The sequence below is a fragment of the Microtus pennsylvanicus genome, chromosome 12 (assembly GCF_037038515.1).
Source record: "Microtus pennsylvanicus isolate mMicPen1 chromosome 12, mMicPen1.hap1, whole genome shotgun sequence".
Lineage (NCBI taxonomy): Eukaryota > Metazoa > Chordata > Mammalia > Rodentia > Cricetidae > Microtus > Microtus pennsylvanicus.
Window position 1 is genome coordinate 6,768,857 of NC_134590.1, and position 15,245 is coordinate 6,784,101.

Below are 15,245 nucleotides of genomic sequence, written 5' to 3' on the forward strand. Positions count from 1 at the left end.
CTGATGTGGAACTCACAGAAATCCAACTGCTTGTCTCTAAAGTGCTAGAAATAAGGTCTGGCCACCACCCCCAGCATAGTTACAGTGTGAAGCCATGTCAACAGATACATATGTTTATAAATTACTGTAGGAAAACAAAAGCACACGTACAGTGACGGAGCAGTCCTGGCTCCGGAGAAGCAGAGCCAAGGTCCCTAGTCTAGCCAATCAGAGCCTGAGGTTTGATGAGAGATCCAGCCTCAGAACAATAAGCTGCAGAGCAACCGAGGAAACCCACTCAACAGGAACACACAACCCCGTACAAACAGAATGGAGTTGTTGGGGTGTGTGTGTGTGTGTGTACACGGAGGTCAGAGGACATTTTGTAGTCAGTCCTCTCCTCCCACCAGGTGGGTCCCAGGGATGGAGCTCAGGTTGTTTGGCTTGGTGACAAGTGCCTTCTACCCACTGAGATATTTCACTGACCCAGAATTGTTTATGGTTGTGAAAGTTCTTTCATGTCTAGCTGAATAGGGACCAGTAGGTTCTCAGATCTGCTTTAGAATTCTTGTTTTACTGTTCTTCAGTGAAAACCTAGCTAACAAATATTCTAATCTTCCCAAGTAAGTGCTTCTTAATAATTTGAAGCTTCGTTTGTCTGTGGGGGTTTTGTTTAGGGTGTGTGTGTGTGTTGTGCTGTGTGTACATGTTAGTGTGCACATGTAGAGGCCAGAGCGCAACATCAGGGTCTTCTACTATGGGCTCCATTCTATCTTTGTTGTTTTTTTTCCTTAAAACCATTATCTCAGGTTTATTGCATGTGTGCATGTATGTCCTGACAACCCTGGATGTCTGCTCTGTTAGGTTTCCAGGCTTGGCATCACCCACCTTTAGCTACCGATCCATCTCCCCAGCCCTGCACTTTCTCTCACTAAACCTGACCAACAAGCTCTGCTGTGTCTCCCTCTCCGGTGCTGCGTGCCTGACCCTTCCATGGGTGCTTCTGAAGATCCCAGTTCAGGTTCTTGTGGCTGTGTGGCACTTTACCACTGAGCCATCCCCCAGCCTCTGCTTTGTTTTTTTACATAGGGTCTCGCTATGTAGTACCATCTGACCTCAGACTCCCAGCAATCCTCCTGTCTCAGCCTCCCAAGTGTGTGCTGTGATCGCAGGTGTGTGCCACCATGCTGATTGTTATCAAGAATCTATATCTGTAACAATGAACCTGTCATAAAATCTGTCTTGTGTCTTTTCCCTGTCCATAACCATAAAGCCTCATGATGTGCTACAAAAATGCTAGTGGCTAGTGTCATAGGGAGCTGTGTGCTGCTGCAGAATCTGAAGAGCTTTAAGGTGTTCACATAGTCCATTATGTGAGGTCTAGGGAGGTAGGTGGATAGGTAGACAGAGAGACAGATGGATGATAGATCATATATAGGACCAAAATAGTACCAGCACCATAGGAAATTCTAAGTTCTGTGGAAGTAGACACTTCCTTCAAACCTAAACTTTTGTCATTAGCAATAATAATGTCTATGGTTGTCTTCAAAGTGGCATGCTCATTTTTGACCATCACAAATGTGTCTGCCACAGAGCCGGCGTCTGCTGCTTGTTCTGTGAGTACAAAGTGTTCTCCAAGAAAGGGGGCTAGTCACACTACGCTAGTCACACTATGGCTCAACCCCAGGCACATCTACCAAGCAGCTGCAGTGTGTCACTGACTCCTAAAAAGTCAAAACTGAACAAAATTCCCCATTTTTACTGTTCACCAAGGCCATTCTTGTTTGTTTTTGTTTTCTGAGACAGGGTTCCTCTGTGTTTCCCTGGCTGTACTGGAACTCTGTTTAGACCAGCCTGGCCTCGAACTCAGATCCTGCCGTCTCTGCCTCCTGAGTGTTGGAATTAAGGCCTGTGCCACCACTGCCTATTTTCAAGGCCATTTCTTAAGCAAAGCTGGTGCCTGTTTTTGTTGCCTGCGCTTGGTAGTGAAGACGTGCTCACTGATTCCACCCTGATCCCAGTTTTCTCCAGCACTCCTGTATTGCAGGGCAAATATCAGCGTGGTGAAAAGAGCAGACCTGGTTTTAGTATTCTATGAGAGCAGGCTTCATGCTAACCCACAGACAGGTTTCAGGACTGGAGGGATAAAGACCTGAAAACCACAACCCAAGGAAAAGATGCAGGAAGTGCTGCCCACACGGAAGGCATGCTTCCCACACTGCCATGGTGTATCTGCAGTCTTGTTTGCTTGCTAATCAGATTCCAGCACATTCTTTGAGCTTCCCCCAACACCTGCCAAATTGGACTGGGCATTGGCAGCTACAACCAGTTATTGGAACTTCCCTCTGAGACTTAAATCTCTGTGAATGACACACTTCGGAAGTGTTGGGGACTAACAAGGACTTTTAAAACCTCCCATTGATATCCTAGACAAGACTACACTCTTGATCATACACAGCTGTCGGCACTACCATTTAATACTGCATAAGCTCTCACAAGTATGCTATACCCATCAGGCCCAGAGCTGTTTCTCCTCTATCACTTGAGCGAATGACAACCTTTTCTGTATCTGAGTTTCTTAGGTGAAAATTTACTAAGATGCCTGCTCCTCAAGTGCTGTCAAGTTGGGGTGCTTGGACGTTAAAGAGCCAAAGTAGTACGTCTGGCCTCAACACGTTCCCACGAACTTGGAAATTGTCTTAGGGTGTCTATTGCTGTGAAGAGACACCATGACCATGGCAACTCTTATAAAGGAAATATTTGAATGGGCAGCTTACATTTCAGAGGTTCGGTCCATTATCATGGCGGGACATGACAGCATGCAGGCAGATGGCAGATGTGCTGGAGGGATAACTGAAAATCCTACATCTTGCTAGCATCTGGAAGTGAACTGAGATACTGGGTGGTATCTTGATCATTTATGAGACCTGAAAGCCCGCCTCCACAGTGACACACTTCCTCCAACAAGGCCACACCTCCTCCAACAAGGCCACACCTCCTAATAGTGCCACTCTCTTCCAGGGTGATTTTCTTTCAAACCACCAGAAATTAACAAGAAATGATGTGCTGAACTATGAAACCCAGAAGCAAATCAGTGGGGAATTGATCATCCATGTGGTCCGGGCACAGTGGAAAGAGCTCCCGGCAGTCAAAGCCCACAGCCACCCTTGCTTCAGAGGAATCTGAGTTCCCAAAGTGAGGTGCATGAGAAACTAGCGTCCTCCCTCTTCCTTCCAGCCTCTGCTCACAGCGCTCACCCTTCCCAGTGTCCTTTTTATGACCTCAGTGAACGTATGCTTAGAATGATTGCCATGCCATCTGCCAGAATCACACCCGGCCATGCCCTCTGCGCAGAATCACACCCGGCCATGCCCTCTGCGCAGAATCACACCCGGCCATGCCCTCTGCGCAGAATCACACCCGGCCATGCCCTCTGCGCAGAATCACACCCGGCCATGCCATCTGCGCAGAATCACACCCGGCCATGCCCTCTGCGCAGAATCACACCCGGCCATGCCCTCTGCGCAGAATCACACCCGGCCATGCCCTCTGCGCAGAATCACACCCGGCCATGCCCTCTGCGCAGAATCACACCCGGCCATGCCATCTGCCAGAATCACACCCGGCCATGCCCTCTGCGCAGAATCACACCCGGCCATGCCCTCTGCGCAGAATCACACCCGGCCATGCCCTCTGCGCAGAATCACACCCGGCCATGCCCTCTGCGCAGAATCACACCCGGCCATGCCCTCTGCGCAGAATCACACCCGGCCATGCCATCTGTGTAGAATCACACCCGGCCATGCCCTCTGCGCAGAATCACACCCGGCCATGCCCTCTGTGTAGAATCACACCCGGCCATGCCATCTGCGCAGAATCACACCCGGCCATGCCCTCTGCGCAGAATCACACCCGGCCATGCCCTCTGCGCAGAATCACACCCGGCCATGCCATCTGCGCAGAATCACACCCGGCCATGCCCTCTGCGCAGAATCACACCCGGCCATGCCATCTGTGTAGAATCACACCCGGCCATGCCCTCTGCGCAGAATCACACCCGGCCATGCCCTCTGCGCAGAATCACACCCGGCCATGCCCTCTGCGCAGAATCACACCCGGCCATGCCCTCTGCGCAGAATCACACCCGGCCATGCCCTCTGCGCAGAATCACACCCGGCCATGCCCTCTGCGCAGAATCACACCCGGCCATGCCCTCTGCGCAGAATCACACCCGGCCATGCCCTCTGCGCAGAATCACACCCGGCCATGCCCTCTGCGCAGAATCACACCCGGCCATGCCATCTGCGCAGAATCACACCCGGCCATGCCCTCTGCGCAGAATCACACCCGGCCATGCCATCTGTGTAGAATCACACCCGGCCATATCAGGAAGATAAACCATTAGAACTTCAACCCTGATCTTCATCTCTCATGCTTCCTGCTCAGACAAAATGAAACTGCAAGCTTTTTCCCAGGGAAGAGGACAGAGTTGTTCCAATAAAAACAACTCGTTTATGGCCTTGCCTTGAAAACTACAACCAACTTCAGACAATGGGGCTTGAAAATGCTGCTTCTAGCTAAGAGCACAGCGCAGGGACGAAGCGTGGACTTAGGCACAATCTCCAAGTTCCACCCCAGTATGAAAATGTAATGTCCAACACACATTTACAACCATAGCAGGAAACCGCTCCTTTGTAAACTGATTCCTGAAAGGACTCCTGGAGCAAAGGTCAACCCAAGCCAGGCTGTGGCTGCCCACCTACAGATCAGTTGTTAATGTCTGGCTTTGCTGCCCGAGTCTCCCACATTATCGAACATGCGTCCAGTTCAAATTCAAATCCATACATTGAAAATGCTACTTTTTCTTCTAGTAGCAACCCCCATGTTCATGCTGATACACATTCAGCTGGGCCATCAGAAAGTTAGACAAAAACCCTCTTCTAGAACGTTCCTATGAGAGCCTGACCTTTCCATAGCAACTCAGTAAACTTATGGTGAGTTTCCCTTGCCCTACCTTTAAAGTTCAGTGGAAAAGCCTCTGCCAGAGCGGGGATTTTAGGCTCTGCAATCTGCAATTTCATAATATCCCGTTGTGCCAATTTTGACCCTCTGTTGAATCGGTACTGTTTTCAACAGTCGTGATACTAAGCCTCCTCGTGTCTTCCCTCTCAGACGACACACTTTCTTACCTACTCATCTTTATTCACACAGTGGTTTTCATCTTCCTGTCCACTCGCTTTCCACTTGCGAGACAGGCTGATAGGGAGCAGTGTGAGTCTCAGAACTGGGTGCTATGGGTGGCATTTGCTTGTCTCCCGGTAGCTCCTCCACACAACAGTACCAACGCCATATTGAGCCACTGCGCTGATTAAAACCCCGAGTGGCTTCTCTCCTTTGTTCCGACCATGCCTTCTGCCTACCCCTTCAGAGGGATGGTTCCGGCACTCCTGAGGGCAGCGGGGGTCCTGTGGTCCGAGCACAACCTTCCCACAGCCATGCTCTGTAGCGGCTCACTGTCTCCCCATGGCCCACCACTGTGCAGAAATCCTCCAAGCACGTCAGCGGCTGGAGCATCTTTGCTCTCAGCTCGGATGCAGTTTTCATAGAACAACTTCTGCAGCATGTGGGGTTAGGGTTAAGCCTTCGTGTATCTAGATCCCAGGCCTGAAACCCAGTCTTTGAATCCTTCACAGACAACTGATTCTAAACCTTCCATGGCCCTTAGTCCTGGAGGGGTCCATGGAGCCGCATGCCCACTCTCTCAGTGAGAAGCATCCTTACCCAAAGTCAGAACAAAGAGAAAGCCTCCCACCTCGACTGAGCCTGCTCAAATGACAGCCCTGCCTCTACCCTGTCTGTACTGCCTGCACCTGCTGCAGGGCAACAATGGGGGCAGGCAGCAGCCCTCCCTGACCTGTGCTCAGCCCTGGGTGCCCCCACTCATTCTGCCTGCTTACAGACCCCATTGCGCAGGTACCATAATAAGCGATATGAATAACTGAGATATCCTTCCTATAAGCAAGCCTGGTGGCTCACACTTATAATCCTAGCATCCAGAAAGCTGAAGCTGGACTCTGGCGAGTTTGAGGCAAGCCTGGACTACAGACAAACAGGACAACCAGGGCTATAGACTCTGAGCGAGTCTTGAGTACACAAAGCAGCATGTACCAGTGCATTGCTCACTGCCAAGCAGAGGTTCACTGTGTAATTTATACACGTGTATTTATCCATCGACCAGCAACGTGCCCACGTTTCTACATTTGCTCCCGTGTTTAACCATTGTGAAGACTTATTTACAACTTTTAGTATACATTTCCAACTTTCTTGGGTCCTGGTGCCTACATTAGCCATGTGTCCTCTCTCCCCACCCCCTCAGCAGGTATCCAAGGGCTTTTTTCCCAGGAACCAGCCAACACCCATCCACACCCTCCATGTTGTTACTAAGTTCCTATTCTAACACATTCTGACCTGGGGACAGGCCACTTGCCAGGATAAAGAAGGTATCTGTTGAGAAAGTACGTGGCAGTGGCAGGCTGTCCCAGCAGCTGCAGGAGGTACCCAAGCCTCTGGACCTCCCTGGGCTTTTCCTGTCGCCCTCCTCTTCACCCCAGCAGAAGTTAGGGGTCCTTCCTGAGTGGACTGCAAACACAGCAGATGCATCTCCCCAGCTGACCTGAAGGGCTCTGAGGGCAGAATGTGGGCTTAGCTGGGGGTGCCAAAGTGACATTCCTGCCGAATAGTACTTCATGTGCACCTCTACTGAAGAGATGGTGCCCACCCTTCAGAAATCAGGAATTTGGGGATGGTCTTAGTTAGGGTCACTATTGCTGTGATGAAACCACAGTCCACTAAAGGAAGTCAGGGCAGGAACTCACACAGGGCAGGAACCTGGAGGCAGGAGCTGATGCCAAGGCCACGGAGGGGTGCTGCTTACTGGCTTGCTCCCCATGGCTTGCTCAGCCTGCTTTCTCATAGAACCCAGGACCACCAGCACAGGGCTGGCACCACTCCCCATGAGCTGGACCCTCCCCCATCAGCCACTAATTAAGAAAATGTCCCACAGGCTTGCCTACAGCCTGCTTACCTGGAGACATTTTCTTAATCAAGGATTTCTCCTCTCCAATGGCTCTAGCCTGTGTCAAATTAACATAGAACTACTCAGCACAGGGATGGTGGGAATGAGTATTCTTCAGTTTTATACCCCCTCCAAAAAATGTATTTTTCTGTCCTTTTATAGGTCTCTCGATAGAGCCTTGGCTGGCTTCAACTCCACAACCCTGCCCCTGCCTCTAGGGTATTGTGATTAAAGGCATGGGCCACCACATCAGGCTGGAATTTAAGATCTTTTAGAGTAGAATTATTCCTGGTGCCTACAAGTGTTCTCTTCTGAGAACTCAGGGGTCAATGTGAAGCTCTTGTCTTTCCCTTTGCTGTCTGGAAGCGAGAAGAACATATGTCCACCTCATTGTGCTCTCGCCTAGAACTTCCGTCAAGTCTTTGGGCCTAGGCTTCCTGGCGTTTTTTTTTAACATGACTAGACTCTACTCCTTACCGCAGGGCAATATATTTGGTTTAGGATTCGTTACCCCTCTCCACAGAAAACAAAACACACAAAAAACCAAAGTGGGACTTGTAATTGTGTCTGACTTAAGTCTAAACAAATGCTCTCCCTATAATATGGAGGTCTGCGTATCTACAATAAAACTGAAAATGAAACAAAGAAAGGGCTTGGAGTGCTTCCCTGGGCTTTTCCCTTTCCGCAGGCTCAGTTGGCCAGTCTCTTAGTGTGCTTTCTACCAACGTGACCAAAACACCATTCCCAAAGGCAGCTTGGGAGGGAGGGAGGGCATATCAGCTTACCTGTCCATCACTGTCCATCCCTGAGCCGTCAGGACAGGAGCCGGGAGGCAGGAACTCACTCGGAAGCCATGGCGGAATGCTGCTTACTGGCTTGCTCAACCTTTCTTGTCTTTCTTCGCTGTGAGCCAACTCATCATCTCTCCAGCCTTCTGCCTGCTGTCTTATACAACTCCGGTGCTAGTCCCGCCCATCTCAGTCACTAATCAAGAAAATGCCCCACAGACTTGCCTATGGTTCCCTCTTCTCAGGTGACTAGCTTGAGGCAGGCTGACAGAAACCTAACCCGGACAATAAGGTATGTCAAGACACAGTGATAACTTTGGAAATAACTACGCTTTTCAGTTTTCTACTTCAAGCAGTTAGGAGGCAGCACATTCCCTTATTATCATGGCTTCTAGGGCCAAGCCACTGCGAAGATTCCATCTGCGTGCTGAATCGTGTGCTTTCCTTTCCTGTGCCGTAAAGGTGGAGCCTAAGAGATATCTCGCGATCAAGTCTCCTTCCTCTGAGTCTTCTGTGAATTCCAAGCTTTTGGATCCCATAAGGGACGATTGACACATTTTCACTCTTTCCCTTTACTGCCCCCCAACACACACACAGTTGTGAGAAACAGCATTCCAATGCCGTGTCTCCCCTACCCCGGTTTTCTTGCTAATTCAGAGGCTCACGGAGACCAGCGTCTTCAGAGGTTTCTCCTTTTAGTTTCTCCCTGATGGAAGCAACATTTTTCATAAAAGTCCCGCGTTGGGAATAATACAAGTGCTTCTCAAGTGGCAAATGGGTTGTCCAAACTCAATATGCATGAAAAGCAGTAATACACGCAAAAATGCTATGCCTGATACAAAACACAGTGCACCCATGGTTCCATTAATGCACAACGCCCACAAAAGGCAAATGAAACAGGTTAGTGGATCAGGGGCAACACAGCTGGGCATCAGCAAAGGGATTAACTGCAAATGGAACACCAGGAACTTCTGGGAAGAACAAGGACACGGTTTCTAACCACATTTAGTGATGGCTGAGTAAGTTTGGGTACGTAAATTAACTGCTCTGGTTGTTCGGAGGCAAGTTCTTCTTAAGGTCAAAGCTGCTGTGGCAATTATACATAGCTGAGGCTGACCTTCAACTCTTGATTCTCCTGCCTCTGTCTCCCTAGTGCTGGGAGAGCAGGCATGCATTGTCATGTACAGCCTGGTGTGTAAATTATATTTCAACAGAGTTTCTGCGGGGGAAAGGCTTACCAGTGAAATGCCCATCTGATCTGGACTAGGTGAAATTTCTGGTTCTCTCATCCCTTCATAACTATGAGGGATTTATCAAACTAATGAAAACTATATTAAAGGGTTTTTCCATGACTATCCTATAAACTGTGCCCTCTTCTAGGCCTTATCTGAGGGTTAAAAACCACTGGGATCCACTAAACTCGAGCTGGACCAACAGAAAAGGAGACTCGGGGTTTACGGACAGCCCAAAGCCCACAGATTCAGAAGGGGATTTGGAAGGGGAGCGATTTGGAGCTCTGTCCTTCCACTAAAGGGGACAAAGTGGCTTTCCATTCTCCCAATTACTCAGACGGCATGTCCGACTCAAGGATTTTCTCTGTGGACAAGGCCTTTATCAGCCATACCCCTCTATGCTTTAGGACACTGGACCGACTCTCCCTGCAGCTTCTGGAGAACACTGTGCTATTGACACAAATGTGCCTGTCGCTACTCTTCACTGAGTGACCCGGATGTGCCGATGGTTCTGCAAAGTACAACACACCTGTACTTGAAGACACCAGGCTGTCAGGATGGCTACTGGTTTAGGGGAAAATGTCTAGACCTGACTGCCTTTACACTTGATCTTAGCCAAAAGGCCGAGAAGCGCTCTGACTGCCTTTACAGAACTTCACAGGCCCTTTCTCCACAGAGGTTCCAAAGGACTGGAGCCTCTCAAAGGAGCTCAGGTGGTACCCATCTCCCATGGGATGGGGTTTGCACCTGCAGCCACTCTTTTCATCCCCCATCCAAGCTAAGCTCCAGTGTTGTTTCCAGAAGGACGCTCTGGGCTACACAGATTAGTGGGGACATTCCAGGTTTGCTCAAGGGAAGGGGAGCCAGCCTACCATTCAAGAAGCACTTAGTCCTACCAGAAAAGCCACAGTCAAAGCAGTTGGTCTTTGGCTCAGCCCTCCCAACCCACCCTTTCCCACTGGCTATGGGCAGCAGTGGGCACAGGCACAATTACTAACGGGTTCCTCTTCATTGGACACAGATGGGGCCCTCTCATGTGTCTCAATAGCAAGGGACAATGAAGCTCACCTTAGAAGTATATAAAATGACACTAGGGGACAAGGGATGGGGCTGTCCAAAAATGAGTGAGAACAGGGCAGGCAGTTCATTTTTCAGATGCTTAAGGAATTCTTCTCCAATGACAAAATGCACAGCCAAGTCAAAATATCATCCATTTTTTATTATTGTTTTTCTATCTCAGTTTCAGTAAAAAGATTCAGAGAACTGATTGACACATATCATAAAGTTTCACCCATGTACAGCTTATATACAGTTGCTACCATTTCCTTTCCAGTGAACGAGGCGTCACTACCTGCGTCCAAACCAAAGTGCGAGTGAGGAGAGAAGGCTGAGTGAGAGGGGCGGTCTGTGTGCGCCACCACAAGGAGAAGCCAAACCATGGGTACAAACAGCAGGCTCCCAGCACTGTGGAAGGCGTCCCCAGCTCTCGTTTGTCCCTTACATTCTGCAGCAGCTGAAGCCTCTTCTGGTGCAAACAGAACGCTGACTGGAGTCTGGCTCTGCCGGTGATTGCTAAAATATGGTCCATTTTAATATACATGCTATAAAAGTATACTGGAAGTGTCAATCTTCAGAGCTTTCTTAAAATTGGGAACCTATTTTTTACATGGCATAATGTACACAATCTAAAAGTCTATTTGAGAAAAGCTTTGACTGTAAATGGTCCTAATTTCATCTGTTTAGGAGAATATTTGTACCTGTGAGTAAGCTATGCTTTCCTAATTCTGTCTTGTAACACCTTACCAATCCCACAGGAATGCGGTAAGCGAGGGGAATCGACGTCGTCCTGAAGCAGCTCAGTGCATCTTCCTATCACAAGGTTTTTGCTGTTTCTCTGGTGCCTGCGACTTTTTATTGTCAACATCTGGAGTGGGAAGTGGGGCAAACAAAAGCAGGGGGTAGGAATCACTTCCCACGTGGCCTGTGGCAGTGCCATGGCTTTCTACAGAAGCAGGACAGGATGGAGGCCGGTGCAGCCCCCGGTCTCAAGTCACCTAGTAGAGAGCAGACCCAACAGTGACGGCCTTCTCCTTTGCAGGACATACACTGTGTGAGGACAGCACACTCGGTCCCTGGAGGCGAATCCTCAGAACCCAGGCACATCTATAGCAGGAAGGGAATGTGTGATCACTGAAATTCATTTCTAATTTAAACAAAATATTTACTCTTTTCATTACCAAAATATCCTTTACAATGTATCTATTTGCCCCCTCTGACACTGAAGTGGAGAACTGGGCGTTTGCTGAGGGTGACCGACAATGCGCGTTGTCAAGATGGCTGGAGAGCACATAGCACACAGCAACAGCTGTGTCCAGGGCTGAGAGGTGTCCTCCAGTCTGGTGACAATGTCCGGCCCACCCAAGGAGGGCATGGCATCCGTGTGCTTTTCTTCTTAACGGCTATAGATGGCCAGCAGGAGTGGGCAGGGGCCTGGGTCTTCTTTCCAGGAGAGGCGCACAGAGAGCAGGAGGCAGCGCCTCACCTCAGCACCTGCCAGGGCTCCGCCCCAGCCCCACCCCTCCCCATCCTGGGACTCAGGGAACTAAGATCCACAGGTTACCACCAAGCCACGGGATGACTTTCTGCAGCTTTTAAGGTGCCACTGTCTTCGCTGAGGACCCACTTCTGGGTCTCTCGGGGAGTTGGCTATGGTTTTAAAGAGTTTAGTCAGAAGTGGATGCTGACGCCTGCTTTTGGACAAATCAGTAATGGTACAGGTTTCAGCCTCTAGCCTCTGAATTCTGAAACTACTTAAAATCAGGACGTTTCCACTCAGCAGACTGTTACCTCTCTGATAGTTAGGCAGTCTCACGGAACAGAGTCCAGGAGTGGAAGCCCCTGGGTTCCATCCCCGGTACCATGAACAAACAAACAAAAAGGAAGAAAAGAAAACAGAAAAAAGTGAACAATCATTCTTTTTCTTTCTTTTTTAATCTAACTCAGCCCTTCAGAAATACTTGAGTCTCTAAGAGGAGGAGGCCCCAGGACCTGGCTCCCCACGATGCCTGCAGCAAGCCTGGGGCTACAGAGAGGCATTTCCCAATGTAGAGGTCGAAGTTTGTGCAAAAGAGCTCACCACCAGGCACAACCCTAAGAGGGGCTCAACTTCCAGTGTTTGACTCTTTAAAACACAAGTCTCCTAAACTGCAGAATCCAGCATGTGAGGGCAGAGAAGTTAACATGGGAAAACATCTTAGAAAAGAGCGGATCTCTCACAGGCAAGCGCCTGCTATACACTCATCAGTTAGACCACGAGTTTGTTAAATATTCACAGTAATTTCAGAGAAAGACATTCACATCTGCAAAACCTGCATCCGTCACCTCTTCAGCCCCATGCCGGCTCAGTGCAAGACTTCGGAGCTGTTCTGAGAGCTCCTCCTTGACAGTCCATCCTCTCAGGGAAGCTAGGCCTTCAAGGTGGGCTGCAGGATTCCTTTCTCGATGAGATGTGTCTTCAAGGTTCTGTAGATGTTTAACTGCTGCTCTGGCTGGAGCACCAACAGCTGCTGCAGGACTTTACTGGGATTCGGACCCCTGATGAGGAAGCAGAGAAAACATGTTGGCACCATTTGCACACTGTTTGCCCAGGGGGTAAGTGAGCACATGCTAGCGAGAACCCATCTGAAGGGCTAAGCAACCACTGCCACAGAACTGCGACTGCTCCCACGTGAGCGCCCAGCACTCGTGTCAAGGGGAGCAACGCACCAGGATATCTGAGGCTTGAGACGCAAGAAGAGTGAGCAGGCAAGGAGGGAACGGCAGGCACAGAACAGAGATCTAAGTTCTACAGAAATTCTCTCAAGGGCAACCTGATGAAGGGCAAATCCTCGGGCCAGGAGACACAGGACAAACCAAAAGGAGGGCACAAAAAGAAATTTACAAGTTTTAGCCTCAAAGAGACTTCTAGACCATGTAAAGTACTTTGTTGATGAAATACCCTAGGGGAACTATGATCTGAACTATGGATGCACCAGTGTCTTCTTCAAAGTCCCAGGGAAACGCAAAGAGCGTGACGCCCTCTGCTCTCTGAACGGAGGCCAAGGACAGCACTGGCCTCTTGCCCATCCACCAGAGCAGTCCACACAGGAGGAAGGGGCCCAGGGAACAGCTACGGGACCAGCCTGCCACCCTCTCTCCTTGGGCTCACTCTTCCAGGATCCCCACTCCAGCCTTTCAGTGTGTCGCCCAGCTGGGGTACACAGAGCTAAGAGGAACCCCAGGCAGGGGTCTCTCCTTCACACCCTGGCTTCTGCTAACACTGCTGCAGTCATGGGAATGCAAATTCCCACAGCCGGGCCTGGAGAGCTCAACACATGTATACATTCTGTGAATGGTCTGTGAGGCAAGACAGACAAAGCGGCTTATACCTGTAAGCTCAGTATTGGACATGAGTTGGAAGCCAGGCTGGACTATGTAGTGAGTTCCAGGTCAGTCTGATCTACAGAGTAAGACACTGTTGCAAAAGAAAATAAAAACAAAACCCAACAAGCCTACCACCTTCCTCAGTGCACTTGCAGAGGGTGCATGTGTAAACAACGGTGAGATCTACTTAGAAAATCCCAATAGCAAAATATGTAGGGTGGTGCAGAATTCTAAGATGCACATTAAAAACAGGTAGGTAAATGATTTACAGTTCAGATTTTAAAAACAGAATTGTAAGAAGTGGAAATCCTGGCGACAAAGAAACGTCTTCTATAGAAACATCACAAGAGGCACAATTTATTCCGAGAAATCTTTGACTTAAAACAGTAGCAGCGTAACAGCACTGAGCCGCCATCCCACGGGTCACTTTCGTGTCTCGAGGCAAAAAGGCAGAAACCTGTGGTGGCCATGTGCCCCTCACAGCCCAGCTGGTCTTGCTGCATTCCGTGGCATGACCTGGAGCAGCCGCCCACGGAGAAAGGAGCTATGCCAGCAAGCTGAGCTAAATGGAAAGTGATGTCAGCAGGTGTTTCCCGGGAGCTGGATCCAGGACATCTCTGCTGCCTCCAAATAGGCCAAGGATCTGCTTTCAGCCACAGGGGCGTGGCGCAGCGTGACTGTGCTGCTAAGAGAACACAGGCAAATCCTTTCCTAAACAAAGAGTATAAATTTCGCCTTCAAAATCTGCCATCTCTAAAGCCTCTGTTGTTGTCTGTTTTATGGATTTCAGGGGCTCAGCCATAAATTACTGATGTCAGACTCTATCAACAAGGAAATACCATACAAAAAGACAAAGAGGGTGATGGGGTCATAAAGAATAAAACAATCAGAAAAGAAAAACACTGTTGAAATGAAGACAGGGAAATGCTTTACAAAAAGACCAAGAAATCGCATGCTAGCTCTAATGGAAGTGGCCCCAGTGTCCTAACACGCATCAGGCAGGCAGCGAGACAAGCAGTGGCCAACGGAGGGATTCCAAAGCCACATCACGATACTCCAACACGACCTCGAAAGAGAGGATGTGCACTTACACGCATGTACCAGAGCAGAGAAAGGAAAGGCCTGCGATTGTGGCAGGAGCCCCCTCTGCGCTATTAACGTAACGCAAGCACTCACAACTCAAATGACCGCACTCAGCTCTTAGCAAAACTGCACCCGACACAGTGTCACATCTGAAATTGCATGGTGGCTGTCTGCTCCTGTCAGATGCGACGTGCGCCAGAAGAGATGGTGAGCTGAGCCGTGAAGCAGGGCTCAGACCTTAGGTTCTTCCAACCACACACTGAAACCAGGACACACAGCAATAAAGAAAGAACAATGGCAAAGTCTTCATTTGCCTGGAAACCAATCAGCATACTTCTAAATAACCTGAGTGTCAGGGGAGACAGTGGCACGGGAAAACGAGCACACTGGCACCCACAGGACGAGGACCCAGGGGTGCTAAAGACGGGGTCTGCAGCCTTAGAAAAGAAGCCTAAATCAGCAACCTAGGTGTTATCTTAAACATCTAGGCGAAGAACAAATTAAACTTTGAAAATATAAAGAAATGAAAAAGTAAGTATAAATCAATGAAGGAGAAAAGAAACATACCACAGAGAAAACTAATAAAGTCTTTGAAAAGGTGAAGGAAACTGATGAAAATGATTGCAACCCCCCCAAAAGATTAATACAAAATTTCTTACACTAGTA

The 15,245-nt window shown here is 49.2% G+C and overlaps 1 protein-coding gene across 1 annotated transcript in view; it reads right to left on the minus strand.

Annotated features, from left to right (window-relative positions):
- Nucleotides 1–10,272: 10,272 nt before the first annotated feature.
- Nucleotides 10,273–15,245, minus strand: part of Cds1 (CDP-diacylglycerol synthase 1) — a 69,394-nt gene continuing 64,421 nt past the window's right edge. Inside the window, exon 13 of the mRNA XM_075943051.1 lies at nt 10,273–12,668. Within this exon, the coding sequence (XP_075799166.1) occupies nt 12,539–12,668 (130 nt within the window). The 3' untranslated portion in view covers nt 10,273–12,538. The remainder of the gene's footprint in view (nt 12,669–15,245) is intronic.